Below are 26819 nucleotides of genomic sequence, written 5' to 3'. Positions count from 1 at the left end.
CGTAGTGTGCGACACTAGTCCCGATCGGGACTAGACTAATTGGGGTTAGGGCTCTGCGCTTTTGTTTACATCACGTGATTGCGGAGGCAACGCGCTTTGGGCAGGTGCGATAGGAGTAGATTACAGGCGCAGTTCTGTTTAATTTAGAGATCTCAACGTTCGGATTTATGGAATATGCAATCTTGAATTGATCTGTGAATCTGCCGATTCGACCGCCGACAATGTCAACCCGACCCGACTCCGCGGCTTTGCGACCGCCACGAACTCGTCGGTCTATCGCTCATGTCCCGCGGTCTAGGATGACGTCTGGCTTGGACAAGGAGAATGCGACAACTGAAATTGGCGCAGCCCAGCCCTTTTTAAACAATACAAAGCCCGCTTCAAAAGACAAGAAGTCTCGGAGCAAGAGCTTGGGGCCCGGTGGACTTGATGCCCTCCAGAATTCTAACGGCAATCGTCGGCAGGTAGCTACCAACGGAATACCACGTGCGCATATGCAGAACTATTCTGACTGCAATATTTATAGTCTACGGCTTCTTTTCCACTAAAGTCAATTCTCAAACCTACAGTTCCTGTCTCTCCAGTGCGAACCATCCCGACATTCGAGGAAACGCGCCGACGTACACCCGCCCGTAGCGAACAACATATCAATGACGGCGCGATGGACGGACAGGGCCAAAGGGGTCAAGGGAAAGAGGATCTCTTGATTGACTTTGGAGCAACACCAGGACCTCCCACGGCAGACAATGACAATGACGACACGGCGAACCCGTTTGATACATTCAATGCGACTTCTGCCATTCGGGAGGAGATGGCGGCTACGAAGGAGCGCGATGAGCAGGAGCGCAAAGATCGAGAACGACAGAACATCTTAGAGAAACGAGCGGCGCGGAGGAAATCAATGGGTTCGTGTGTTCAACTTCATCATAGAAGTGGATATTGACACATTTATGCAGCAAATCGCCGAGTATCCTTTGCCCCCGAGGCAACCCTGCACACCTGGAACGTGGTGGAAATTCCGGACGACTCAACCTCCTCTTCTGCCGCGAACTCAACGAGGCGCGCATCTGCGGCCGCAAACTCCCAGAATCAACCCGCTCCCTCCTCGCCTACCAAAGATGCTCCGTCTTCACCAGCAGAGTCCGAATTCGGATTCTCCCCTGTCCGCACACAAGATCTGGATCAGATAAGAGGTCGCCAATCAGGAGGTGGTGGCGACGATGACCTCCAGGATTTATCTTCTAGTCCGTTCAGCGGAAGCTCGGTAGGAAGCGAAGACACCGGCGCTCAAAGCCTGGCTGGTGAAGAGGACGATGATGGCGATTCTTCAGGATCTGACGATGGATTTGATGCTGAGAGCACTGCAATGAGCATGGATGATATGACCGCACGATCAGGCGTCAGTGTCCAATCGGATGCAACTTCTAGCTCCAGTTCTAGCGCCAGACTCAACGAAGCACTGCGCCAGGCCGCAAAGGAAGCAGGAACTGAACTTGATGAGGATGGAGAGATGTCAATGGAAATTGCCGATCAAGAAATAACCGGTGCTTTCCAGCCGTGGATCAAAAAAGGCCAAAGACAAAGCTTTGACTGGGGAGATATTAGCGCGCGACATGATGAGGAGAACCTCGGTCCATCGGAAGCTACCACTCAAGGCTTACCAGGATCAGATGATATCGACGAGGGTGAAGACCTTAGCATGGACGTGACAAATGCCGTAGGACGCATTCTTGGAAAGTCTCCCGGCCGTCGCCAGAGCACGGCTCGTCGCCAGTCCGTGGCAGAGGAATCGAACTATGGCGATCAAACTATGGAGATGACTAATGTCGTCGGTGGCATCGCACAGGATGACTCTCCATCCAAGTTTTCTGATGTTGGCAACGATGATGAAGGAATGACAATGGAATTCACTTCGGCCGTTGGCAAAATCTTGGGCAACCAGCCTGCTGCCTCCAACTCTGATCACATGAACTTCGATCAAGACAATGAGTCTGACGATGGTATGGACATGGAGATTACTGGTGCGATTGGTGGTATCCTACAGTCAGGGATCGAAGCCAATGATAAAGTGCACGCGAAAATGATAATGGAGCTCGAAACGGACTCGGGTCAGCTTGCTAGCTCGCCTTTCCAAGACAATGTTCGGCAGTCCCCTGCGAAGTCCCCTGCTAAATCACCTCTGGCTTATCAAATTGCTGCTGTTGCATCCGAAACTGGAAGCCCGAGTTTGGCAGCCGTGCGTGCTAGGCCTTCCCGGCGTAGCTCCACCCCAGGGTCATCTGGCACGCCTGGCCGGCAACAATCACCAAACCCGAAGCCATTGACTCCACCCAAACAGTCCACTCCTCAAATGAAACCTACCACCCCAAGCAAGACACCCCCCTCTAGCAATGTTACTTTCAGAAGTGCTTCACCAAAGAAACTTTTCCAGCCCGAGCTCCAGCAATCAGCAGATAAGCGCAAGTCTCTACGCCAAAGCCTGTTCGAGCATAACATAGCTACGGGAGAGTCAACCCCGGTCTTCAAATTGCAACCACGCGAGGGGCGTCGTTCTTCTGGTCTGGGGATTGATAAAGCAGGTCTTGGATCTCCTCGCGTGGCGGCATTGCTTGATAAGCGACAGTCGCTTGGAGATAGTACGCCCCCGTTCATTCCGCAAGAACAGACTCGATCCGGTGTACGCTTCGAGGATCCTCTGCAAATGCAGGCCGAGGAAGAACGTGACCGCGAAGAAGAGGAACTTCGAGAAGACGGCCATATCACGGGCTTGCAGCCGGATCGGGAAGTAACCTCAAGCTTGAAGGACATGATCTCAAATCTGAGCCCGAAGAAGACTAAAATTGGCAGCCGCAAGAGTCTTCATGTTGGGGCTGCTCGCGGGGTTTTGGGCAAGCGCCCGGTTGAGCTGGATCTGGACGAAGATGAAGTCGAGAATTCGCCCAAGCGACTTCGTGGCCACAATGTCAGCCCAGTCAAAGGTGTCAAGTTACCGGCACCAGTGTTCAAGGAAGGTAATGCCCGACGGTCAATTCTTTCGCCCGTCCGTCGAGCTGCTAGCTCATCGCCTCCAAGGGGCAGCACCACGCCTTCCCAGCAACCACGGAGTGCTCCCCATACCTCAACAACTCCTCTCAAGCATGGGATTGACGCTCTTCATATTGCTTCTGATCCTCAGCAGCCAGAAGAAGAAGAAAAAGAGAACACCCCCGCCGAAGAACCCCCGGTGGAGATTGAATCCATCAAGTTGCAGGACTTCCTAAAAATGACCAATATTCATTTCATGGAACTTACTACGACAAAGAGACGACACACAACTGCCCCTGGCAGTGCCACCAAGAAGCTAACACGACGCTCTGGCGAGAGCATACCTAAACCAGGATCCATAACATTTGATGATTGTGTGGCAGCTGGCTTTTGTACAGTGCCAATGCTTGAATTGTACCAGCATGTAAGTTCTAATATGTCTGCATATACACTTGTTATCGCTCACACTGTCTTTAGTCATGCCGGGAGTTGAAATCCTATATTTCTGAAGGTCGGCAAGTGATTCGCTCTATTGAGGCAGAAACATATGCCGAGAATCCACCTCTCTTCAAGGAGTATGTCACAGCTCCGCCAGATATCCGAGTGATCATGGACAATCAATTCCGAAATGTCAAGACCCATGCCCGTCTGCTGAGTAAGGCTACATGGTACGAATGGCGGATGAAGTTGCTTGAGGGGCTGAAGGAAGGACTGATTCGCCACGTGGATGAAATGAAAGCAGACGACGATCTGCTGTCTGAACGAGAAGGATTGCTCAACAGGAACGTGCCGTTACTCGTGGAGAAGCATGCCTCTCTCGAGCAAGAGGCAACTAACCTACAACAGCTGGTGGATGAGATGGAGAACTGTGATCAAGATGAGTTACGCAGCACGCGCAACAAGCTATCTGAAGTGGAATCCGAAATTGCAACCAAGAGACAGGAACTTGAGCAGTTGCAGAAGGAAGTCCAGGAGAAGACGACCTTCATCGAGACTGGAGCTGAAATGCGGGATGAATTCCTGGCTCAAATCCAGGAGGCGGAGCGTGTGAAGGAAGAGTGCCGTGGCTGGAGTGCACGGGAAATTAACGAATTGAAGGGTGAGTTTTTCCCTCCTTTCTTCTAGAGTCTTTTGTTGGTGCGATGCTGACTAGAAAAAAATAGCCTCCGTCCAACGGATTCAGCAACAAACAGGCTGGTCGATCGTTTCGGCGTCAACTCCGTCGGATGCACCAAAGGGACCTTTATTGAAGATGGGTTACCGGGACCAGCTCCAACTAGAGTTCTACCCCGGAGCTTTTGCCTCCAAAAACACTGGCCTAGACGAGAGCAAGAACTATCCAATGGAACTGACTACCCAAAAGAATGTCAACATTTCTCCTATTGCATCCTTGGTCCTCCACTCGCTGCAGCACCACCTGACTACCATCCAGCAATCCACTGTTGCACCTAAGCAGCTTTTGCGCTTCATCTCTAGTGCATGGGACCGCACAGTTGGACTGGAAAAGGAAGCGCGCATGCTGGAATTCTGTGGTGTCACTCGCCTCACCCTATCCAAGCCTGATGATGGCTCTCTTTCTTTACGCACACGCTGCACGATCCTTGGAAATGCCACCGTCTCTACACCTGGCCGCAAGGGCGCTACTACGGCGAACAACGGTGCGAAGAGAATCGATGTTGACTTCACTGTCCGTACCCACATTGATAAAACCAATGCAGAGAGCACTGTGGGCTCCTTGGACTTTGATATTGACGTTCTGGCGACGAAGGTCTATGGTTTCGGAACAGGCAACAAGTCTGGTCTGCCAGACAAGGAGTTGCAAAGCATTCTCGGCAAAGGGCTTGGCCGGGAGAAGGACGGTGGTGTTCAACTAGGAAATGGCCTGTGGTGCAAGGCAGTGCGCACGCTCACAGGATCTGTGTTTTAGTTTTCGAATGTTTGCTCTTTAACGATTTGGTTACTGGGTGGGGATGGGTTCGGTCTGGATTTGGGAAGGGAGGCGCAAGGTGAATCTTTTTCATGCCCTTGGGTTCAATGGCGCGGGACAATGGGATATCTCAACTTCGGGATCTGGCTGGGCGTTTCTTATACCTAGTCTTTATTTTCATATCCACTGATTGATTATTTGTTTTCTATCATACCACACCAATATGTGGCTCATTAACATTCGTGAATCCGGTCTATTACATACAACATATATGCAAAGAGAGTAGAGAGGGCGTATTCAGAAAAAACACCATGGGTAAAGACAACGCTAACAAGAACAAATCCAAAAACACCCCGATCAATCTATCCCTAAAACAACCCCAAAAACCCATTAGGCCAGACCGGATCAGCCCCCTGATTCGGATCCTCCTGACCCTGTGGCACATAGCCATACCCCAGACTCTGAGGATGGAACCCACCAGCCTGAGCCGTATGGCCCCCAATAGCAGGCGCACCATGGATATACGACTCAGCCGATAGAACCGGCATGGAGGGATATGTATCGGCAGGCTGAGTGCCCGCTGGAACAGGGGCCGGAAAACTGTATTCTGTTGGGAAGAGTCCGGCGAAGATACTATTTCCGCCATGGCCCCAGTCGCCGCTCATTGGGTTCTGGAAGAAATCGGGGATCGAGTTGGCGGTGCTGCTGAAGGAGTCTGGGGAGTTGATGGAATTAATGGGGTTGGGGGTTAGGACTGATGGCCCTGGGGCCTGGGCGGTTGTAGAATAGTCTTCGGATAGTTGCCAGGATGAGATTGGTGTGTTGAAGGTATTATCGCCTGCATTGCGGAGGAATGTGCCATCTAGGCTCGTCGTTGAAGGTGGGTATGTGTTCGGTAGGTTGGAGAGATATGGGGATTCGGTTTGGAGGTTGTCGCCTGGGCCTGGCGCTGGGCTCATGGGGACGACGTAGCCTAAAGAATTGACTGGAGGGAGGCCTTCTAGGGTATCGGGGATACTGAAGTCCATCCTGTTGGGGTTCGCGGTGCTTGACGTTGGGGCTGTGGCCTGGGTCATTGTTGTGCGGAGTGTTGTGGGTCGGCGGTGCTGCCGTTGGTGTGCTGGCTGTGTTCGAGAGGTGCGCTTCTTGGCTCCTGGCGGTTTATATTCTTGGTCTTCTCCCTCTGGGGCGCGGGCTCTTTTCTCATCTTTTTCGACGGCGGTTCTGGCGATGCGTTCGAGAGCCGCGCTCATGCGGGTCATGAAACCGGCGTAATTATTTGGTCCGTCACCTGGGGCGAGAGTTGCAAAGAATGTTGAGGCCATGTTCAGAGATTGGAGATCTGCTCGGGCTTTTGAATTGCGAGTATCCCGTAGAATACTTGAGAATAATGTTGATGCTGCCAGGAAGACATAGTATAGTAATGACCTGAGGTTTGACTGTGAGAAATAGATCTCATATATATCAAGAGTGGACTGTTGTACTTACCAGGTCCAAGCGATATCTCCCCATGGCATGTTATTGACAACCTTCAAGGTATCTCGGGCAGCCTGTGAACTAATGGCTGATGATTTAGAGGCTCGTGCTTTGCTGATTGACACGACCTTCTCTGATTCCTTGTTGGCTGTTATCATGTAGTTAAGAAAGATAGGTACTCTGTGAATCATGATCAAGGCATTCTGATAGACAAAATGGAGACCAATAGAGGCAAAGCCAAACAGGAAGTCGCGTCCAGTAGGTTTAATATCCGGTTCGGTGAGACTTGGGGTTTCACGTTTCCATTCTTCAAGCTCTGCATCTAGTTCTTTAACCGCCTTGTATATTTCAACGGGAGGTTTTGTTAATGCCGTAGCAGAGTACAATCGACTGTAAATGTGGCTCTTGATGAGCGCCATCCGACAGAGCTGGCGGAAGAATGGAATATTGCTTGCGGTTTCACCATGCTTATCGCTCTCCAGTTCTTCCGGAAGAGGGACATCGAAATCATCTTGGTGTTGTGATGGGGCATTTCCAATTCTTAGGCAGGTACTGGACGATTGTTTTAGTACGTGAAATCGACACCTGAATGGACTTCTCTTACCTTTGGTCAATGACAAATGCAACCCAAAAGACCCGCCGTCTCTCCTCACGCTCAGCTGGACTCAGTTCTGGTCTTGCGATATCTCGATGAAGTCCCATTCGGTGAGCAGACCGCATAGCTGCAGTAATGAGAGGCAGAGCTGATTGAGTTCCGGAATTTCCCCGAAGAAAGAATGACTTGCCAAATTATTAGATGATTCCATAGGAGTCAAAGAAGCACGAGACGTACCATGCTAAGCAAAGCCTGTATACTCAGTAGATCGGTTCGCTTTAAGGCTAACTCCGTGAAGACCGACATGGCATTTTTGAAGTATAACTCCGACTTCTCCTTGTCCCTTTCTGACTTGGAGCCATTGGAAAATCGGTACTCGTATGCTAGACATATTACCATGTTGATGTTGGCCCAACGGGCAGCATCATCACAAGTTTGCTGCGTATATTGCCATTCGACCATTTTCATAAATGACGACTCAAGATAGATAGGGAACAGACGGTTGGCCGTCCGGAAGAAATCTTTCATAAGAGAGAACACCTCCGACCTTGGGGGCAAAGGCTTAAAAACCTGCGAGGCAAACAGATCATGGAAAACGTCTGGTCGCCATTGATTCCACGGATTTTCATGAAGGGATTCCGGAGATATAATTCGCAAGAAGCTGACATCGCCTGTTTTGCTCTTGATCCACTCTATACCTGTTCGTGATAGGATTGACAATGAGCACGATTTACCTGTTCGTTAAGTTAGCCCCGGTGGTTTTATATTGCATCGGTCATACTCCTTATCTTACCGAAATATCGAGAATCGTCTCTTTGGTCCGCCCGAAAGATGGGCGTACCCTCGATGTCTCCACAAGTTGAGCGAAGAGAGGCCGCAAGATTTGACTTTGGGCTGGAAACAGATGAGATGTCTGGACTAGCTGGTCCGTCATCATCTTCATCGGAAAACTCGTCAGGGCTCATATCGCCCTCTTGCAAGATGCCTGCCGTCCTCAGCAACGACTCAACCCTGACGAGGCGGTCTTTCAAAGTTTTGACATACTCGTCACTACTATGATATCGTTAGCCACGATGGATGAAAAGCAGATTCGGAATATCAACGGAAATCGCCGTACCTTTGCTGATCATCCCGCTTCTCATGTTGAACCGCAAAGACACAATGTGCATTATGGCGCATACATTGCGCGCAGATTGGATTAGACCCTTCAACTTCGCACTTGATCTTTTTTCGATGACACCTCTCACAAGCCTAGATAGGCGTTATATTACTGTTAGCAAGGCTGGAACCCCCAAACCGGAGTCCACCGGGATAGTGGAACTCGGAGCTACAAGCAAAACCCACCTTCAAGTATTGACCTCTCCATAGCGCAGAATCCATGGGCAATGCGCTCTGGGAAGATGACTGGTTCATTGCCTTGCCTTCCGAGGGTTGTGGATTGCCTTGGGAGTCATGAATGTGCCAAGACTTTGTGAAAAAGTCGCCCCCGCGGAAATGGCAAAGACTAGCGGGAGATCCCTGTTTCTTATTTTGATGTTGATGTGATGTTCATAATCTGCAAGAGAACCAAAGACAAAAAAAAGGAGATGAATAATCAAAGCACACACGGATGTCGGGATTCACGGATTCCGTTTCGTACTTTGGTGGGCGGGGTCAGGTGCGCCCATAAGCTTATCCATACACATTTTATATATTGCCCAGGTGTATACATATCATGGTATGATACGCATATTTACTTGCTATTCCTATTCTTGATAATCCATAGCTCTATGGCTAATTGTAACTTTTCTGCCTATAACACAAGGAAAAAGTATTCCGAAAAAAAAGATATAAAAGACATAGAAGAACCATGAAAAAAGAGGACTGTCATATCTTATATATTCTGTATAATGCCCTTGATATCATCTTGACTCTAGGCAGATGAATCAGAATAAATCAAAGCCCTACGTCGTCAACAGACCTCGCAAAGCCTACATAAAGTATGTACTCGAATTTATGACCAATCAGGAGGCGAATAAGCCGTTTAGTCAGCGACTCAGAGATGCCGAGGTTCCTATTTTGTACATAGAAAAGTTGTGATTTTTATACCTTTTTTTATAGTGGAGTTTTTCCCGATTATCCCTGTTTTTGCCGATTAACCTAGTAATTATAGACGAGCGGACAATTAGCCAAGATATAAAACAGAGAACGGACAACTTACCTAGTAGAAGTTGGAATTCTGCCCTGACAAAACCTATAAGTTCTGGCATGTGACACCATTTGACCTGAATCCACAGGTGAAATGAAGGCACGATACCCACAGCCAAGTATGCCTCTCAAGGTGGTCCCATATGTTTGAGACATTCCTGGGAATAGCTGGTAGGCGTTCGATATATCCCATTCTGATCTTGTGAGATCATAGGCATCAACAAGTGCTTGATAACATATAGACCTTCAACATTATGCTATTATCGAGCCTGCAGCCAAGACGACACTGTCAGGAATTTGCATAATTGATAATATGCAGCCATCTGGCAGTTTCTTGCTAAAGAATCAGGACGGGATTTCCGGGCTCGGTGCACTGCTTTCACCTCGACAATTGTGAAGACTTCGCGGATATAGCGTCCTTCGAAATAGCCTTCGAGATAACCCTTAGTGCAGCACCCATTTGCTTGGATATGACTAAAGCCAGAGTACCAAAAGGTTTGCGACCTGAAATCTATCGGTAGGCCGCGCTCGGAACATGATTGTAAGAGTCTTGACATAGGTCATCAGAAAATCGTTCACGATTTGTTCGGCTGTAGGGTATGGACAATTCTGCATCCGCTGTAGCTGTCAAAATCCTCGACAGGCTAGTAGGCCCAGAGCTAAAGATCAACGAAAGAACGTCCATCAATGAAAGTAAGGGTTGAATGCATTTTTGCTTGATATTGTTAGGATCCTGCGCGGGGAGCCGACTGTCGGAATCTTGGCCCAGCTGATGATGGGAGAAGGATGGCAGGTTAGTGCCTAGGTGGTCGATGTGTTGAAATTATAGAGCGGTCAACAGTACCAATGTGGGGGCCGGGGGCCGGGGGCCTTCCGGCTGGCCTCACGAGGTCATATTACTACGTCTAGTAATATTAATGGTGAACCTTCTTCTGAGCGGACAATTTTTCTGATATCGCCAAGACCTAGATCTCGTCGTGTATTCATAAATATTTCACACTGTATCATGAGAGCCGTGAAGCGCTGAGGTTATCGGCGCTACCTTGAAGTCATGGACGTTGCTTCTGTCGCCTCGCGCCTGGTTCCAATTGCTCCCGCACCAGTTCGGACACCCTATATCACTGACCAGGATAGCCATAGCCCTGAATTGACCACAATGAGCTTCAACTGCCAAGCTTGCGTGCGCAAGAAAATCAAATGTGATAAGACGGTGCCAACATGTTTGCGCTGCAGCAAAGCAAAACTTCAGTGCATCTATCAGGCTCCCGCAGCACGAAAGAGACAGCGAAGCCAGATCGAAGATATGGAAGAGCGATTAGCGCAGTACGAGCGTATTTTGCATGACAACAACCTTCTCCATACATCCTCTCCGTTGACCCAATACGGCCAGAAGATGGAGACATCAGTGGTTAGCACACCTAGCTCGCAACCCGCCAGCTCGGGTAAACTTCTGTCCACCGATGGCAAGTCTCGTTATATTGACAGTGTCCTCACTGAAGAGGGTGACCTGTGTGAAGTATCCGATTCCGACCAGGATAACAGACCCCACCAGGACGCCGGAGCTGATGAGAGCATATCTACGGGCCCTCTTGGTATCCTCGTGGCGCACACCATCTCTGGAGCCATACTTGGAAACACACAGAGCATCGCCGCCCAACATCCCGGCTATGAGGAGATGACCAAGCTCTGGAATGTGTATGTGCAAAACGTGGAGCCTCTGTGCAAGGTCCTTCATATTCCAACTGTCGCAAAAATGGTCGACACCGTTTCAAAACAACCCTCCGTTGCCTCAAAAGACGACGAATGTCTGCTTTTTGTCATCTACTACTTCGCCGTGTTCTCCATGTCGGACGCTGACTGTTTGCAACAATTCAATCAATCGAGGAACGACTTGGTGTCGAAATATCGGACCTCTGTATGCCAGGCACTTATCAATGCGTCATGGCTGAAAACAACATCAACGCTGGTACTACAGGCCTACACACTGTTCCTCATTGCCATGAGGACTCAACTAGATTCCGACACGTTTTGGATTTTGACGGGTATTGCGATTCGCCTCGCACAACGCATGGGGATTCACCGTGATGGTGAGAACCTCGGATTGCCACCGTTTGAGGTTCAAATGCGACGGAGACTCTTTTGGCAACTTCTTCCGCTCGACAGCTATGCGGGCCAGGTTTCCGGCACTGGTATCATGATATCACCGAATAGCTGGGATACTAAACCACCCTTGAATATCAACGATGATCAGATTTTCCCTGGTATGACAGAGCCACCCCTTGAACAGCGAAGTGCTACAGAAATGATCTTCGCCTTATCTCGGATCGAACTATCAAATTTTTATAATCAAACTGGCGTCAAATTGAAAGAAATCGGTGCCACAATTCAGTTTAGGGATGCAGAGGACATCGAGAGACTCATTAATGAGGTCGAAGATCTCATCGAGACTAAATTCCTTCGATACTGCGATATACTGAACCCCTTGCACTTTTTTACGACTGGTATCACCCGATCTGCAATCAATGCTGTTCGACTACGGGCTCGAATGCCGCTACTGATGGCGCAAACCACTACAGACGCGCAAAGGAGAGATATTTGTGCGCTTGCAGCAAGGATCCTCGATACAACGAGCGCCATCTATGCAAACCCTAACATGCAAAAGTATCGATGGCAGATGCAAGGTTTCTTCCTGTGGGATGCCCTTCTCTGCATCTTACGTAGCATCGCAGATGTCAGATTCTACTCGACCTTGGAGCTTGATACTTCTTGGAACAGGGTTGCAGATGTCTATTCAAATTACGAAGAACTTGCCAAAGGCAGAAAAACTCTGCACGTCACAATCGGTAAGATAACTCTCAAGGCCTGGCTTGCGAATCCTCCAAGTCAGTCGTTCCCGGAGCCGGCGTTCATAACCGCACTGCGTGCCCAACACGAACCAAACATGAGTAGGCAACAGGAGAGCATGGGTGGAAGAGAGGGGACCACTATGCTTGCGGACGGTGTATGTGGTTTTGGTGAAAAAATCGGGAACATTGACGGGACAGGTCTGGATTCAAATGGTGGGTTTGATCCTTCAGATTGGGTCTTCTGGGATCAACTGTGTCGAGAGTTGGGCTGAGTGGGCGGCTTCTCTCCGCGGGACTCTATGCAAGCCAGAAGTCTGCCCAAAGTCTGCGTAGACTTCATAGGATAGCTCAAAAAGGAGAGTTGTTGAACAGGTTCGTATACTCCCTTCAATATAGCACACTACCAAGAGGGAAGTAGGGGTCGATGTCTCCAGCAGAGGTTATGAATATATGGGGTTGATATTTTCTATAGATGGTGTAAATGCCATAGGCGGGGATTGATACCGGGACTATCTTGCTGCTTGACCCACTGCTAATATTCTAAGCGGTGGATATTCAATCCCGCTAGACGGCGCTGCTGAGAGGATGTTGTGTCCATGCCAGTCTGTAGCATATAGTTATGAGTTCACTCGGTGGCGCCTCTGTGGCATCGGCATAAGAAACGGAAATGCATACACTCATGACTATCATGGGTGGTATAAGATGTCTTTTTTCAGTACTAATTGTCTGATAATACCTAACTGAGTGGAGTACAACAATTTATAATTAATTACATATTCCCGCACTGTTGGCCTTGAAGAGCTAAAACCCCGGTCTGCCAAATACTCAAAAACTTGGGTATTTGAAACAGTCTGCTGCGTTCAGCACACCCTCACATATAAGAATCCACCCATGACTTAACCAGCAGCGTACCTGGAAATGGCACGGAGCTTAGGTCCAAAGAAATAAAACACAAAAGGTGCCGACCAGCCAATAGCCATGGTAATGAAGGCCAGCACACTCGTGCCCCATCCATACCCGAGAGCTGAATACATATAAGGAGCGAAGAGCGGGAACGCAAAGCCACACAAACTGCGCAGAATAGCGCAAGCCGCCATAGCACTCGCTGCATAGGTTTCGTAGCTATCGACGATATACGTCTGCATACCCTGCAAACAGGAGATCGTGCCTGCAGTAAAGATCAGAGCCCCGATGTTGGGCATGATCCAGTGCGTATTTCCGATACTCCAACCGTACCAGAAGAGACCGATTGTGCTAATGAAAGAGCCCACTGCTAACGACGGCATTCGGTACTCTGGCTTACCGACACCGTTGTTTCGTGCCTTGAGGGTTTTGTAGATTCGGTCGACTAGCTTGAGGTTAAAGAAGAGGCCGGCAAATGATCCAATCGCAATAGAAATATAGTTGAGTCCGCCGATGCTGGAACTCTCGTGGTAGATCTCGGTCCAGATGTCGGGGAACGTTGCAAGCATGAGATATGTTATGCCAAAGAGGTAGGCCATGTAGATTGCCATGCAGAAGACGATAGGCTGTGTTGTGAACAGAAGAACCGGTCGCTCAAAGGCATGCAGAAGCCTGTAGACAAGTGTCTCTACCTTCTCATCGGTATGTAGATTGTTGTTTCCCGTCTCCTGGACAAGAACGTCGCGTCGTTTGCGTAGTAGTGTAGCCGGGTGACACTCCTGCAGCCAGATAAAGCCTGCGACTTGGACCGCAGCAGCGGTGGCCGAGGTCGCCCAGAAAACCCAGCGCCATGTCGAGTACTGGGCAATAAAGCCACCCGCAATGGGTCCAACGACAGGCCCGAGAAGCGGTCCGAGAGTATATACGCCCATGGCCTTTCCGCGTTCTTCGGCGCTCCACATGTCGCTGCAAGCAAGACTGGTTAGTAAACGTAGAGTTTCTCCGACATCTCAATGATTCGCTAACCTAATCGCACCTCCTCCAATTGCCAGCGGTGCGCTGCCGCCAATTCCTGCAAGAAAGCGGAAAGCAAAGAGTTGGGACTTTGTCTGGGCGAAACCGCAGCCCAGATTCCAGGCTAGGTACCACGCGTTGCTAGCCTGAAGCAGACGTACACGGCCGTAGAGCTCTGAGGCTGGACCGAAGAAGATGGGGCCAATGGAGTAGGCGAGGATGAAGATGGCCATAGATAGGTATATCTCAAGATCGGAGTGCATTCCAAGGGCCTTGCCGAGATCTTGCATGGCGGGGGCAATCATGGATGATGAGACTGGCGAGATGAAGACGAAAAGGGAGATCACACAGGTGTTCTTCCATTTCAAGCCCTTGGGCCAGTTCTTGGGGTTTTCTGGGTCATCTGGTCCGCTCCATGTGATGAGATCCGGGTCTTTGTTGGCATCAGAATCGAGAGATGGGTCGGTTAGGGTTGTGGGTTTGGCTGCTTCGAGATCTTTCGTCTCTTGGAAGCCCTCTTCGGGGTCGCTAGATGTGCTCATATTAGGATAGATTGATATAAAGAGAATGTTTTCTTAATATCATACCATATATTTCACCTTAGTAGTTATATACTTCTCAAACAGCTCACCATACCTATCATATAGCCAATCGCAAGGCCGTATTTCACTTCGGGGCCGGGTCGCCCGTGAATGACATATGCACTGTCCAATAGGATAAAGTAATTTCTCGGGGCTTGCTGGTGACGGCCCGTCACGCTGTCCAATGAGAGGGCACCATTCTTCGGGCCGGCCTACAATATAGGACGCAGAAGTACCTAGGTAGGTATATATTCGTCAAATCACCACTGATAAACATGCGGTACCTGCGTCTTCTAGAGAATGGTGGTACGCTAGTCTGGTCCCAGCATCATCATGCGTTTATCATAGGATTGCCTTGCAAGCATGAGATGTTGGACACTCTATGAGGACATTTCTCAAAATGGAATCAAAGTCTGGTTATTTAGCTTTGAAAGATCAACGGTCTCGATTGTCATCGTAGTCCTTGACTTGTTGATAAAGATGCTTGAACGCTGTTTTGTCTGAGTAGGGGTTGCGCATCCATTTTGAGAGAGAAATGGATCATAAGTAGGGAATAGTGGAAGGGTAGTATGTTGTATGTATCTAGTAACGCCTCTTTCCAACCTGTATGCAAGAGGAATGATCGTCTTAATAATAGACGTAGAATTCAAACCTTGGAAGGCCTCTAGGACTTTTCTAGAAGGGTAGAAGCAACGTGAAGATAAGCTTAAATCCAGTCATCCGAGGTCGATTGCACATTTGGGGATCGGGACACAACCCGACGATAACGGCATTGTACGACTTTAGGTAGAACTTCAAATGGAAGCTCTCGAGCCCTGGAGTCAGATCTCGCTGACAAATTGAGTAACGCAACCTTATGTACTCCGCAATAGAAGTTGATACAAGTACTCGATGGTTTACTGATTTACTTGAAAAGACAACTATTCATCCTAAGCTCTCAAGAGACAGTCTCTGCACCATGAGACCCGTTACAGTTGGAATTGTCTCGATCGGAGACATGGGCCTAGGCATGGCTAGACTCCTAAAAGCCCACGACTACCGAGTCGTCACGGTCGCAGAAGGAAGAAGGTACGCCAGAGAAAGGGAAACCACAACCGAGGACTAACACCCACGAGTGAACACACACTAGCGCGAATTCATTCAGCAGGGATTGAGATCCTTCCTTCAGACCAAGCGTTAGTAATTCAAGCTGACTACGTACTTTCAATCGTGCCACCGCGGAATGCAGTCGCAACAGCCGGACGAATAGCAGTTGCGTACGCACAGCCATCGACCGGCAGTCTCCGAGAGGCGCTGGAAGATGTAGAAAGCAAGCCGAAGAGGTCCAAGCTATACTACCTCGAACTCAACGCGGTACCCGCCCGACTCGTGTCGGAGATGGCGGCGCAGTTCGACGAGCCAACCACAGCAACGGATTCAAACCGAGGGTGCCACTTCCTTGATGGCGGAATCATTGGGGGGCCGCCATCGCAAAGCACGCAAGACGGAAGCTGGAAAAAACCTAGTGTGGTGGTGTCGGGCGTGGTGGATCTGGCTCCTGCGTTTACAACGCTGGCGGACGTTCTGAATATCAAGCTTGTCTCGCCTCGGATTGGCGCCGCATCCACGCTTAAACTATCCTTCGCTGCATTGACGAAAGGTCTCACCGCGTTGTCTATATTGTCTTTCTCCACTGCACAGAAGGAGTCGATGTTGCCAGAGTTGTTGGCATTGCTAGAGGAATATTCCCCGCGTACTGCTGCGCTCGCGACGAATGGGGTGATTGGTATGAGTCCCAAGGCATACCGGTGGGAGGATGAAATGCGTGGGATCGGGGAGGCGTTTGATGCCGAGGGTGGATGGAATGGGATCGGAGCCGATGTTTATGGAGGATTTGCTGAGATCTATCGGACCATTGCGGAAGATACCGTATTAGGTGAGGAGAGAGTGGAGCATCGTGTGCGAGGTATGACGGTTGAAGATGCCGCTCAGATCATTGCTGAAAGGCACCAACAATAAGCCTTGAATAAAATATTAGCATACAATATATGTCATAGTGGACGATCGAATGTTTCTAGAGTGGGATCCTCCTTTTGCCAAGCTTCTGGGTTGGATACTGGGGCTAAGTCCGCGTCATCTATGAAATAATACATGAAATTAGACAGTTACAGGTATAATTGTGATTCTTTTGATTTTAATGCTCTGCATATATTTCATCACCCACGTACTCCGTATAGCCCTCTAGGTGGATAATGTCATGTGGTCCCTTTCCCATTAAAAAAGCTCAGTCTGGAGAAGCTTGTTTTTTATTTTGTAAACAGTCTCCTAATCTCCTTATATTTCTTATAGATATTCTGATATTTTGATATTCTTATATCCTGACCTGTCTACTATGCCTATGCTATAAAAGCGGTGAATGTCCAAACTGACGAACCAGAACTCGCGATCACGACATTTCTCCATTCTATCAGATCATCGACTAGGGCCGTCTTTTTCCTTCTTGTTCCTCTTTGCCCCCCCCCTTTTTTTTTTAATCAACTCCATTAATTCCCCTTTTTGTAGTGGAACTCCCGCGGCATGCGACGATGAAGTGACCTTTTTCGACATCGTGGCCGAGAACTCAACTTCCCGGTCTTTTTTACACACACTACACCTTGTCTTACTTTATTTATTTTACCTTTTTTCGCCTTGGTTATATTAATTGACCTTTTTGTTTTTTATTCTGATTTGCTTCATAGAAAATCCCATCCTGATCTGGGGTTGCCAAACAAGCCCCTCTTCTCTTACAGCTCATAACCCTAAAGGTCAAGGGGGCTGAACTTCTTTTCTTCTTTCTCTCTTCAACATCATGGGAGAACAACCACCTTTACCAGGTCCAGGTCCAGTCTTCGACAAACTTGAGAATTTCAATTTCTTAATGTCGCGTCACGATCCCGCAGCCAAGACTCGACAGTACTCATTTGACGCTGATACCGGGCTGGTCCCGTTCGGCAACGTGAGTATGGATTATGACCAGACTGAAGGCATGGGCGGTCTCTCTGTCAGTTCCTATGAGAGTATAGATGATGACCGCAGCTCCCTCGATCTCCGAGGCTATCCCTATCATGGTACGTATCAAGCTTTTGAGACCTCTCTCAATGCCCCAACGTTGCATTTGTTACGCCATCGCGCCTCTGCGTCTGAGCTTTAGTTCCGGGCTTGAGATCCCCCATGTCTGAAAATTGAAGTTTTGATCTCTCCATTTTGTGCTTGATTTCCCTGTTTTTTTTTTATAAAAAGAAAGGCATCGGATTAGCCCGGTGCCCAACCTCTCCCCATACACAATGTGCAAATGTCATTTAAAAGCTCGCTGCAAGCCAGGATATGAGTTCTGGACATGCATCACCCCCAATGGAAGAGATCACCGTCGGTGCTCCTGCAATCGCGAGCACGCAATCCCGCAATGAAATGGCAAACGCCAGTGGCTGCCTGCTGACGCTAAACTGCACATCCCCTTGCCCTTCTTGAGCTTATATCCTTCGGATATGATTTGCACTTCCCGACCCATGGGGCTCATTCCTCGGGGTTATATTGACTATCGCTTACTCTATTCATAGGCCCTCCCGGCGAGAAGCCCATCAACTACAACCTCCCAGAGCACATGATGCCCTACTCAGCTCACTCAATTTACCCACCAGTGCCATATGCGCCCGACGAGCTCGGCCACGCACAAGGCGCTCTCACCCCATCCGATGTTTCCTCATCCATCTCCCCGCCCAACGGCCAAATGGGGAACACCAAGTACAGCACCTCGATCTCCGGCGACCGTATCGCCGCCGCTCTCGATCAAGAGGAGAGTGTGCGCGGTGCCGCAGAGGAAGATCGTCGTCGCCGAAATACCGCCGCCAGCGCCCGCTTCCGTCAGAAGAAGAAGCAGCGCGAACAGGTTCTCGAACGCACTGTTCGTGAAACTACCGAGAAGAACGCTTCCCTCGAGGCTCGCGTCGCACAGCTCGAGATGGAGAACCGCTGGTTGAAGAACCTCCTCACTGAGAAGCACGATGCTGGTTCTCGTTTGCCTACCCCAGCTAAGGATAGCTCGACACTCGAGTTAAAAGGTCCTGGGGCAAATACCAGACAAAAGCATATTCAGCCCAAAAAGAAGGGCGTTGGCACCGAGGAGTGAAGCCAAAATGGAAGAATTTGCTTTTTGTTTTGCGTTCCGTTCTTTTCTTTGTATCATCTCCCCAGTCTACGGTCTTTATCAGGCGTACCGAATCAGCATTCTGTTTTTCCATCGCTTTGCTATGGTGTCTGCACTCATCCCGGTTAAATCCAAAGGGATGAGCGCAGACAAATGACGATGTCACGACCCTTCTCTTCTCGTTCGCCCGGCTCTCCCGACCGTGGCTTTTTCGACTTCTAGGGATGGTCTTTGCTTCTGCACTTCAGATCTGGCACTCTCGTTTGATATTTCAATCTCTATCCCTCTCTATTCTCGCCCGGGTATCTCTATACACCCAGGCTCTCTACCTCTACATCCTCTCCACCCTTCTTATTTTCCAGATCGTGTGCTGCGAAGGCCAATTTCATTTTTCTTCCTTTCCCCTGGTTTGTGGGGAAGGGGATGAGTTGGCGGTGTTGTGGTCCGGGGAAGTCGAATTTGCTCTTTGCGTTATAGTGGTTTTATATATCTTTGTGGGACTTGTTCTGTTTTTCCGTCTTTTGCTACCTATGGACTGGAGTGCAATATAAACTCTGGGGTTTATTGCTATACGAATTATCTTGCTATTCTACATGTCCTAGGACCCTAGGACCCTAGATACGTAATAGCAAAGACGTAAATCCAGGGTTAAGTGACGTGCTGTATCGTGCTATATCAGAGTAATTTGCTCACTGAGATCCAATACAATTGAATCTCTTTTCCGGGGTAAAGGGTCTATCCCCACATGTTCAGCCGCCACACTACACTTCATACATACTACAATGTATACTATCAATTTTGCAAGCAACCCATTAAAACACCTTAATTACCCTGGATCTAATCAAAAACAAAAAGCCAACGTAAGATGGTATTACATCAATTAAGTAAAAACAGGGAATGGAAATAAAAAAAAAAACCCCAGACAATTCCCAATCGCATCTCATCTCCAACTCCGTGGATATAAAGGGAAATTAAACCCACGTGCCCGATCTATGGAGAAGAGTGGATATTCCCGCAAGCACGATTCATAGCCGTTGGATCACGACATTGAGAGGCGTTGTGAGAGAAAAAAAGGCGCGTGAAACATCCAAAGTTGAATGGCGTGATGTGCGTCGAGAGCACGGAATCCTCAACCCGGATAAAAAGTATGTGGTTTTTGACAAAAGGAACGTGGAGACGAAAACGATTGGACAGACATGTCTGCCCGAATTTCAAACCGTGAGATTCGTGAAAAGAGTCTTGCCCAACCCTTATGCGGCAATGGGGTCACGCTCCTCTTCGCGGCCACGTAGCTCGCCCTCAATCGTGCTGACGCCATCATCACCGTCCTCGTAGTTAGGGTGCTGGTCAGCTGGGAGCCAAGAGTCCCGATCCCCAGCCAAGGGCTGGTCCTGTGAAGACAGATCGACACCCTCGCGGTTCTTGTTGAGGTTCGAGCGGTGGCGCTGGGAGAGCGTGCGGGAGCGCTGGGAGAGACTAGACTTGACGACAGCCTTGGAGGAGACCCAGTTAGTGAGGGCATCCTCGCAGTCCTGGATGATGGCCTTGGAGGCATCGTAGCCGTCGTAGGCGTGGCGGGTCTCGCCGGGGGTGACGGGGGTATCGTCGATCAGGTCGAGGAGGTGCTTTCCGTATCCGGCGACGATGGCGACCTTCTCGCAGTGCTCGCGGAGCGCATCGAACTGGTACTGGAAGGCGGCCTTGACCTTCTCGCGGGTGATGTTGGACAGCTGGGCCTCGGCGACTAGAGACTCTGCTTCGGCGCGGACGAGCTCCTGCTCCAGGACGACGATGCGAGGAGAGTTGGGGTCCTTGTACTTCAGCTTGGCGATCTCATCGGTGATCTTCTGCTTGCCTGGAGATTCAATTCAGTTAAAGCTGGGTTCATTTCGAAGCTGGGAGGTATTCTTACGGTCTCGGCTGGGCTGTACGGAAGCCTCGATGTTGCGGATGCTCTTAATGGTGACGCGGTACTGGTCGTAGCGGTCAACGAACATATCCTCCAGCTCGCCGATCTCGTAGATCAGCACACCGAGCTTGTCCGTCACATCCGACACATCCTCATCGCATGCTTCACCCCAGATGGAGAGTTGTTGCTATGGCGACCGAGTCAGCTTCCAATGTTATTCCGTCATTCATAATTCATGTCTATCCACGTACAGCGACTTCCATGCGCTCCCGAGCGACGAGCTCCATGCTGCGCATGGCGTTCTTCTCCATCTTGACGAGCTGCGCCAGCTTCTTGGCGAGATCGGGTCCGAAGGCACCGGCGGCGTTCTTGCGGAAGGCATGACCTGATCGCAGGATGTTAGCGAGTTCAATTTCTCAATCTCCATGAGCGATCTCTCGCAACGACTGGTCTCTAAATCGGTTGAAGGTGGGCCACGGGAGTCGTTGGCGGCCCGATTAGGCCTCCAACCCGACGAACACCAGGAAATTGCCAAAAATCCACACTATATCACACTCACCGATTCCGCCTTTTCCTAGCCATCTCCCGGTCTTGGTTGTTGACAATGGTGGTGGTGGGCTTTCGACCTGCGAGGCGGTCAGGGGGCGCGACTGGCGCATAGAATAGGTGCGATGCATTTTGGAGGTGATTGGAGAAAGGAAGATTGTCGAGAGAGATTCTGCAAAAGTAATTAGGGAAAAAGTACCTTCCAGTAGTGACGTGTTAAAGGTTCTCTTTTTTTCTTAGAGTACGTACTTGATTTTGAGATGGAAAAAGAGACTGCAAACGGCGTGACCTTTGGACTTCAAACCTCCTGGAAGCTCTCGGGAAGTGACGTCGACTATTTTCTAACAAAATGAGACCTGGGGAAGGGGATTGGGCGGACCTGAAAAAGAAAAATGACACTAAGACTAGTTAAGACAAGAAAAGCCATTAAATGCAGTAAATGTAGTAAATTTCTCTCTTCTTTAGGCAACAAAATATGTCGATCTTTTCGTTGAAGTTGAATCTTCACGATCTACGTCATCGATTTTACCTGATGTCATGGACTATATAGTTACATTTATCTTATATCAGTCATATAGGTAGAATATAGTTATATATACTACATCTTATAGTAACCATAGCTAGATCCTTATACTTATAAGTTCCACCAAGCGCTGATCGTAGAACTACTGTGGGGAACATGTCTCGGCTGTTCCACTAAACAGCTACAGAATTCAAGTGAAACCCAGCTTCATTGATAGGTAAGTACCTAGGTACCGTGTAGAAGGTGCTATTCATAATTCGCCAGTCCTCTCATATCCAGACAATTCCCGCAGTCCCTCAGAAAGCTGGCAAACATATGATTCCTGATGTCTTGACCTGGCCTCGCTTGAAGATAGCTTATTGAGCCAATGCCCGTTGCTCATTTGAGGGTTATCCCGATGCACTGGGCGAAGCAACTCATTACGGATATGTATATGTGTGAAGAGCATTAGGTAATTCAGTCTCATCTTGTGCTTCTTTGATTTCCCATAGGGAAAATCGAGCAACTTTCTCTGGACCAGGATGTGGTCTCAGAATTGTAACAGGCCCTAGAAGTGGATGAAGATCACATCCTTCGAAGTTCCATTTGAGAATGTGTTTTCTTCGGCTGCGTTATTGAGTCGTCTCTCTCGTAAAACACCGGAATCTCGAGCTTCACTGGGCCATTCTAGTATGTGCGGTTAATCCGACATGCGTCAACACCCGGTGCTTTGGCATCATGGTGTAAATCTGTCGTTCTTGACATTCTTTGAGCGAATTTCAATTCCTTCAGTCTCCCGACTCGAAGAGAAATAGATCCCTTAGCGAAAATAACACCTCCACCCCGTGGATAATCGCTCGAAGTACAACCCCTTTGGGCAAACTAGCGCTATACTCGGGATAAATGAGGCTGTCGAGTGACCTGGAATTGTTTTATAGAGCCATTCTCATGGAGCCAGTCGCTATCCGAGGCAACTGATCACACCACACCATTTTGTCTCATCTTCCGTCAGAACATCTATCATCTCCTCAGGTGATCAGCTTAGCGAGAGGCATGCCCGTGCTCGCTGCTCGTGAGCCTCATCCACTGCCCCTGGGGATATTGGGCAATCCGGAGAGATCGATCGGAGACATGAATGAAGTATAAGCTAACTTGATAGAGTAGGGAGAGAGACGTAGTGGAAAAAAGTATCAACTACGGCGGATTCAAGAAAGAGGAAAACAGAAGGAAAAAAAAGGAGGAAAAAGACAGAAGAGCTCTGAGGAAGGAGGGAGTCGAGGAAGGAAAGAACTACTTCCGAAGCATGTGCAACCCAAAATCAGTGATATCAGTCTCTCGATGTAGGTAAATGGCTATGTAGAGAAAAAGTTAGTTCAGAAATAACTACTTCCTGCACGTTTCATTGTCCATTTTTTTGAATCCTCAGATAGACCAGTCGCTACCTGCTCCTCTGTCTTCTGTTTACAATTGCAAGATCGGGCTGTAACCTTTATGATCTTCATATGCAATATTGATGCTTGGCTTCTGTATATGGATCGAAGGTGTTGTAAACACTGCAGAGGAATGACTGCGTCCATTATGTACATATGTGATATGTTGCCGATGGGATAATCTCAATTCCTTAATCTCCAAATCATGACTCAGGAGAGTCGGCGCGATGGGTCTTGCGCTTTTTATTCGTGCCAGCCTTGGCCTTGGCAGTTGAGGTATTTCTTTTGCCTTTATTTTGCGAAGCAGAAGCTTCTTGTCCTTCACCGTCCCCGACAGCTGGCTCCCCATCCAGTGAGGTTCCGCCTGTCTGAGCTTCCTGACGTAGTCGACTAAATGCCTTTTCCATGCGACTGGGTCCGCCTGTACGAACACGAGGCGCAAACGCACCCGCACCCTGTGGACCTTGCATGAATTGTGTGATGTTTGACTGTGTGCCTTCCTGGCCCCGCCGATTCATGTCACGAATGACCGGTACTAGGACTTCGTCCGTCCGCTCTTGGGTCCAGCCGATTGTTGTCATGAGAAAGGTTCGTAACCCATTCAAGTCAGGAACACCCCATTGGAACTGGGAAGGGTCGTCATCAACCACGGGTTCCAGATATGCCTCGTCAACTTTGTGATCTGGGAATGAAGGGGGTAAGAATATCTTGGATGCCTTCTTTCGAAATTTCTTACGGAAGGCAAGGTGAGAATCTTCTGCATTATTCGTACCCATTTGCAAGTTGGCCCACCAATCGCGGAACTCTTCGAGGCTGGAAAACTCGGTGAGTATCTCTAGGGCTGTGACAGGACCAATCCCAGGAATGCCCTCTGTGTAATCGCTGCCCAAGAGATGGGCAAAGCTAATAAGCTTCTTTCGATGGAGGGCGTACTCCTTCTCCAAGTCAGACGTCAAGTAGCACTCGACGAATTTACTTTGATTGAACATATTCTTGTAGACTCGTGTTCCCCCGAAGAGGAAAATATCACTGTCATCCGTGACAATCCCGTCTACAAGGCCTAGCGATACCAACTTGGCGCACTGCGCTTCAGCTTCCATAGGCGCGGTGATATAGGGCAATCCAAAGAGTGTCAAGAGCTGCTGGCACTCGTTGATCATAATAGTAGTCACCTCGTCTGCATCGCGACGCTCATTTCTCTGCTGAGATCGGAGTTGCTTCAGTTCTTGCTCATAGTCAAAGGCTTCCTGGTTGGGAGCTGCAGGATTAAGAGTGTTGGCAAATCGCACATGCTCTTCACCCTCAGCTGCAAGCTGTTTGAACAAATCTTCATCCTCCGGGTCACTGTAATCGGCTTGGTCCTGTATGAATGCTTCCTCGACTTCTTCGAAGACTTGAGGCTGGGGTTGGGCCTTTTGATGGGATACGACAGTTATCTCGGGGCCTTGAGTGGGCTGCCGAGGGGCGACATCTTCGAATTCCGGGGAAGGAGAATGTTCGCTGCGTGGAGTCCGATCATCAAGCGCGGGCACTTGTTCTTGAATGAGTGTTCCAGGGCGCCCAGGTACCGCCATTTGATCAATATTTTTATTGATTGGAGCTGGAGCTGGTTCGCTCAAAGGCTTCTTCACATCAACATTTGTAGAAAGCTCATTGTAAATCTTTTCAATGTCATCCACTTGAAAGGCGTGTTTGGATTTGTTGTCTTGATGCTCGGATTTCTCCTCCTCCTCCTCCTCCTCCTCCTCCTCCTCCTCCAAGTCAACAACTTCTTTGTTGGCAGAAATTTCGTCTACGTCAATAACGTCCGGCGAACGACGATTGGAGAGAAACAGATGATCTGGAGCTGCAAATTGCTCGTCATCCTTTTCAGGATCTTCAATAGGATCGACGATGAATTCCGAATCCGAGGGCTCACCAACAAACCATGGAGGAAGTGGGTCTGTCGGTTTAGTCTTCTTTGTAGACTCCTTCACAAAACCGCCGGCACCTTCGTCAACCACACCGGCTTTATCATTATCTTTCGTGACTTTGGTGAGCCTGATGGATTCAAAAGGGAGAGGACCACTGAATGGATTTGACGCATATGAGGCTTTCTTCGAGACCTTTGTTCTTGCTATAGCAGCAGTAAAGTCCATACCATCATCGCTCTCTGAATCAGGATCTGGCACTGTTTCATAAGATGGAGCTGATTCGACTTGTCGACGGATGGGCATTTCAGGAATATCAGGCATATCTTCGTCGTCGACTTTATCTGGTTGCAACGAAAGCGCAATAGCTCGTTCAAGGTCATCGTCATCGCCTTCGAAGAACTCATCAGTGTCATTGTTCTGCTGCTGTGCACCAATATTTCCCTCGGCCCGAACAAAAAGCGAGTCATCTTCAACCTCTTGTAAACGACGTTCATTCACTGACTGTCGCCGTGCAGCTTGACGTGATTCTTGTATAGCCCTTCTCATGTCTAGATTTTCGTCCGTTTGAAGTTGAAGCGACCGGTCGAATACACCCTCTCGGAGGAAAGGAAGTTTGGGAAGTCGGTTCAGACCTTCGATTGGAACGTCCTCGAACTCGTCTTCTTCCGACACCTCATCCTCTTCAGAAAGTATCTCAGGTCGATCTATATCGATGGGCTTCTCTTCATGGCCTTCCCTGTTTCCCACAACACCTAGGACCCAGCCACCTTCATGTTCGCTATCCTTGACAAGCACATACTCCCTGCCACGTTCTCCTGCAATCCGCTTCCCAGATTTGTAGAACGCTTCTTCTCCGTTCATGCCGTTTATGTTCATTAACCGTTGCGTAAGGTCATTACGTTCTGCGACACGGTCGATCTGAAACCTCGAGAATGCCATGCGGTCGGGAAACATGGTATCTAGCTGCTCTTTCGAGTAGCCCATTCGAAGTCGGCTTCTTAGCCTCGCTGCATTCAAGATATTGTAGCGATCAGTGGCCGGCAGACTAAGGAAAAACATGCTATCGAAATCGATTTTGGAAAAGTCGTACAAGTTGATGTCCTGACCTTGGTGGAATTGTCTAGCATACTCCTCCAGTTCCTCTTGGGACATGATGCGTGGGTCGTTTGGTGCTCCCATATCTTCAAGCGAGACGTCCAGGTTAGGCAGATGGTACGCGTCCTTCTTCTTGAACTTGCGACTTTTTTGCTTTTCCGTCTCTGTCATAAAAGCCTCTTCCGCGTATACCGGAGCATCTGGCACATCTTCCTCTTCTTGTACGTGGGTTTTATTGCGTCGACGAGCATCCTCCTCCTCCGCACTGCGTTGCATTTGTACGGCAAGCAACTTTCCCGCGGTTCTAGCAGCATCTTCCCTGTGACCCTCGCGCTTTTTCTTTCGGCCAGCGATTGTCTGCCTTTTCATGACCGGGGCCCCGCCATCGAAGACGAAGACGGGACGGATCCCGAAATACAGCAGCTTGCATATGCGGCGAAAGAACCCAACGATGTGGGAATTTCGGAGCGCATTGCCTTCTTTATCTCGCACCGCTTTCAGGAATTGATAAATCCAGATCGACGCGTCGACAGCGAGCCGTTTCTTGTTGAGTGTTTCGAGTTTGATGGGGCGAGCGCAAGGCTGCACGACCGTCCAGAGGCCGGTTACACCCATGGTTAGTCAAACGGGTATCAGATCATGAGTCTGTATTATGGAGGTCTAGCATTTTAAAGACAAAATCCGAATATAGCGAGAGAAGTGATCGCTA

General features: G+C 49.1%; 8 protein-coding genes across 8 annotated transcripts; 4 read left to right on the top strand and 4 right to left on the bottom strand.

The window, feature by feature from the left end:
- Positions 1–221: 221 nt before the first annotated feature.
- On the top strand, positions 222–4951 carry PGRI_040820 (kinetochore-microtubule binding complex subunit SPC105; the record flags this gene model as incomplete). Its single annotated transcript, XM_040791795.1, has 5 exons — positions 222–464; positions 527–905; positions 957–3448; positions 3502–4123; positions 4188–4951. 5 exons carry the CDS (start codon positions 222–224, stop codon positions 4949–4951), a joined length of 4500 nt encoding a protein of 1499 aa, XP_040643705.1.
- A 368-nt stretch (positions 4952–5319) lies between these two features.
- On the bottom strand, positions 5320–8201 carry PGRI_040810 (transcription factor domain-containing protein; the record flags this gene model as incomplete). Its single annotated transcript, XM_040791794.1, has 6 exons — positions 5320–6379; positions 6440–6979; positions 7032–7207; positions 7260–7756; positions 7816–8075; positions 8140–8201. The coding sequence occupies 6 exons, from the start codon at positions 8199–8201 to the stop codon at positions 5320–5322; spliced, it is 2595 nt and encodes an 864-aa protein (XP_040643704.1).
- Positions 8202–10260: 2059 nt separating this feature from the next.
- Positions 10261–12327, top strand: PGRI_040800 (putative C6 transcription factor; the record flags this gene model as incomplete). The annotated part of the gene is made up of 1 exon (XM_040791793.1): positions 10261–12327. The coding sequence occupies one exon, from the start codon at positions 10261–10263 to the stop codon at positions 12325–12327; it is 2067 nt and encodes a 688-aa protein (XP_040643703.1).
- Positions 12328–12951: 624 nt separating this feature from the next.
- Positions 12952–14514, bottom strand: PGRI_040790 (MFS transporter; the record flags this gene model as incomplete). Its single annotated transcript, XM_040791792.1, has 2 exons — positions 12952–13924; positions 13985–14514. The coding sequence occupies 2 exons, from the start codon at positions 14512–14514 to the stop codon at positions 12952–12954; spliced, it is 1503 nt and encodes a 500-aa protein (XP_040643702.1).
- Positions 14515–15511: 997 nt separating this feature from the next.
- Positions 15512–16551, top strand: PGRI_040780 (NAD(P)-dependent oxidoreductase; the record flags this gene model as incomplete). Its single annotated transcript, XM_040791791.1, has 2 exons — positions 15512–15621; positions 15669–16551. The coding sequence occupies 2 exons, from the start codon at positions 15512–15514 to the stop codon at positions 16549–16551; spliced, it is 993 nt and encodes a 330-aa protein (XP_040643701.1).
- An 898-nt stretch (positions 16552–17449) lies between these two features.
- PGRI_040770 (bZIP transcription factor) lies at positions 17450–18697 on the top strand (the record flags this gene model as incomplete). The annotated part of the gene is made up of 2 exons (XM_040791790.1): positions 17450–17639; positions 18129–18697. 2 exons carry the CDS (start codon positions 17450–17452, stop codon positions 18695–18697), a joined length of 759 nt encoding a protein of 252 aa, XP_040643700.1.
- Positions 18698–19965: 1268 nt separating this feature from the next.
- Positions 19966–21301, bottom strand: PGRI_040760 (Eisosome component PIL1/LSP1 family protein; the record flags this gene model as incomplete). The annotated part of the gene is made up of 4 exons (XM_040791789.1): positions 19966–20570; positions 20628–20811; positions 20876–21009; positions 21184–21301. 4 exons carry the CDS (start codon positions 21299–21301, stop codon positions 19966–19968), a joined length of 1041 nt encoding a protein of 346 aa, XP_040643699.1.
- Positions 21302–23305: 2004 nt separating this feature from the next.
- PGRI_040750 (ssDNA endodeoxyribonuclease RAD2) lies at positions 23306–26725 on the bottom strand (the record flags this gene model as incomplete). Its single annotated transcript, XM_040791788.1, has 1 exon — positions 23306–26725. The coding sequence occupies one exon, from the start codon at positions 26723–26725 to the stop codon at positions 23306–23308; it is 3420 nt and encodes a 1139-aa protein (XP_040643698.1).
- Positions 26726–26819: the final 94 nt, after the last annotated feature.

This window comes from Penicillium griseofulvum (assembly GCF_001561935.1).
Source record: "Penicillium griseofulvum strain PG3 chromosome Unknown contig_89, whole genome shotgun sequence".
NCBI classification, from domain to species: Eukaryota; Fungi; Ascomycota; class Eurotiomycetes; order Eurotiales; family Aspergillaceae; genus Penicillium; species Penicillium griseofulvum.
The sequence above is the reverse complement of the archived record's forward strand: the minus strand, read 5'-3'. Positions and strand labels throughout refer to the sequence as shown.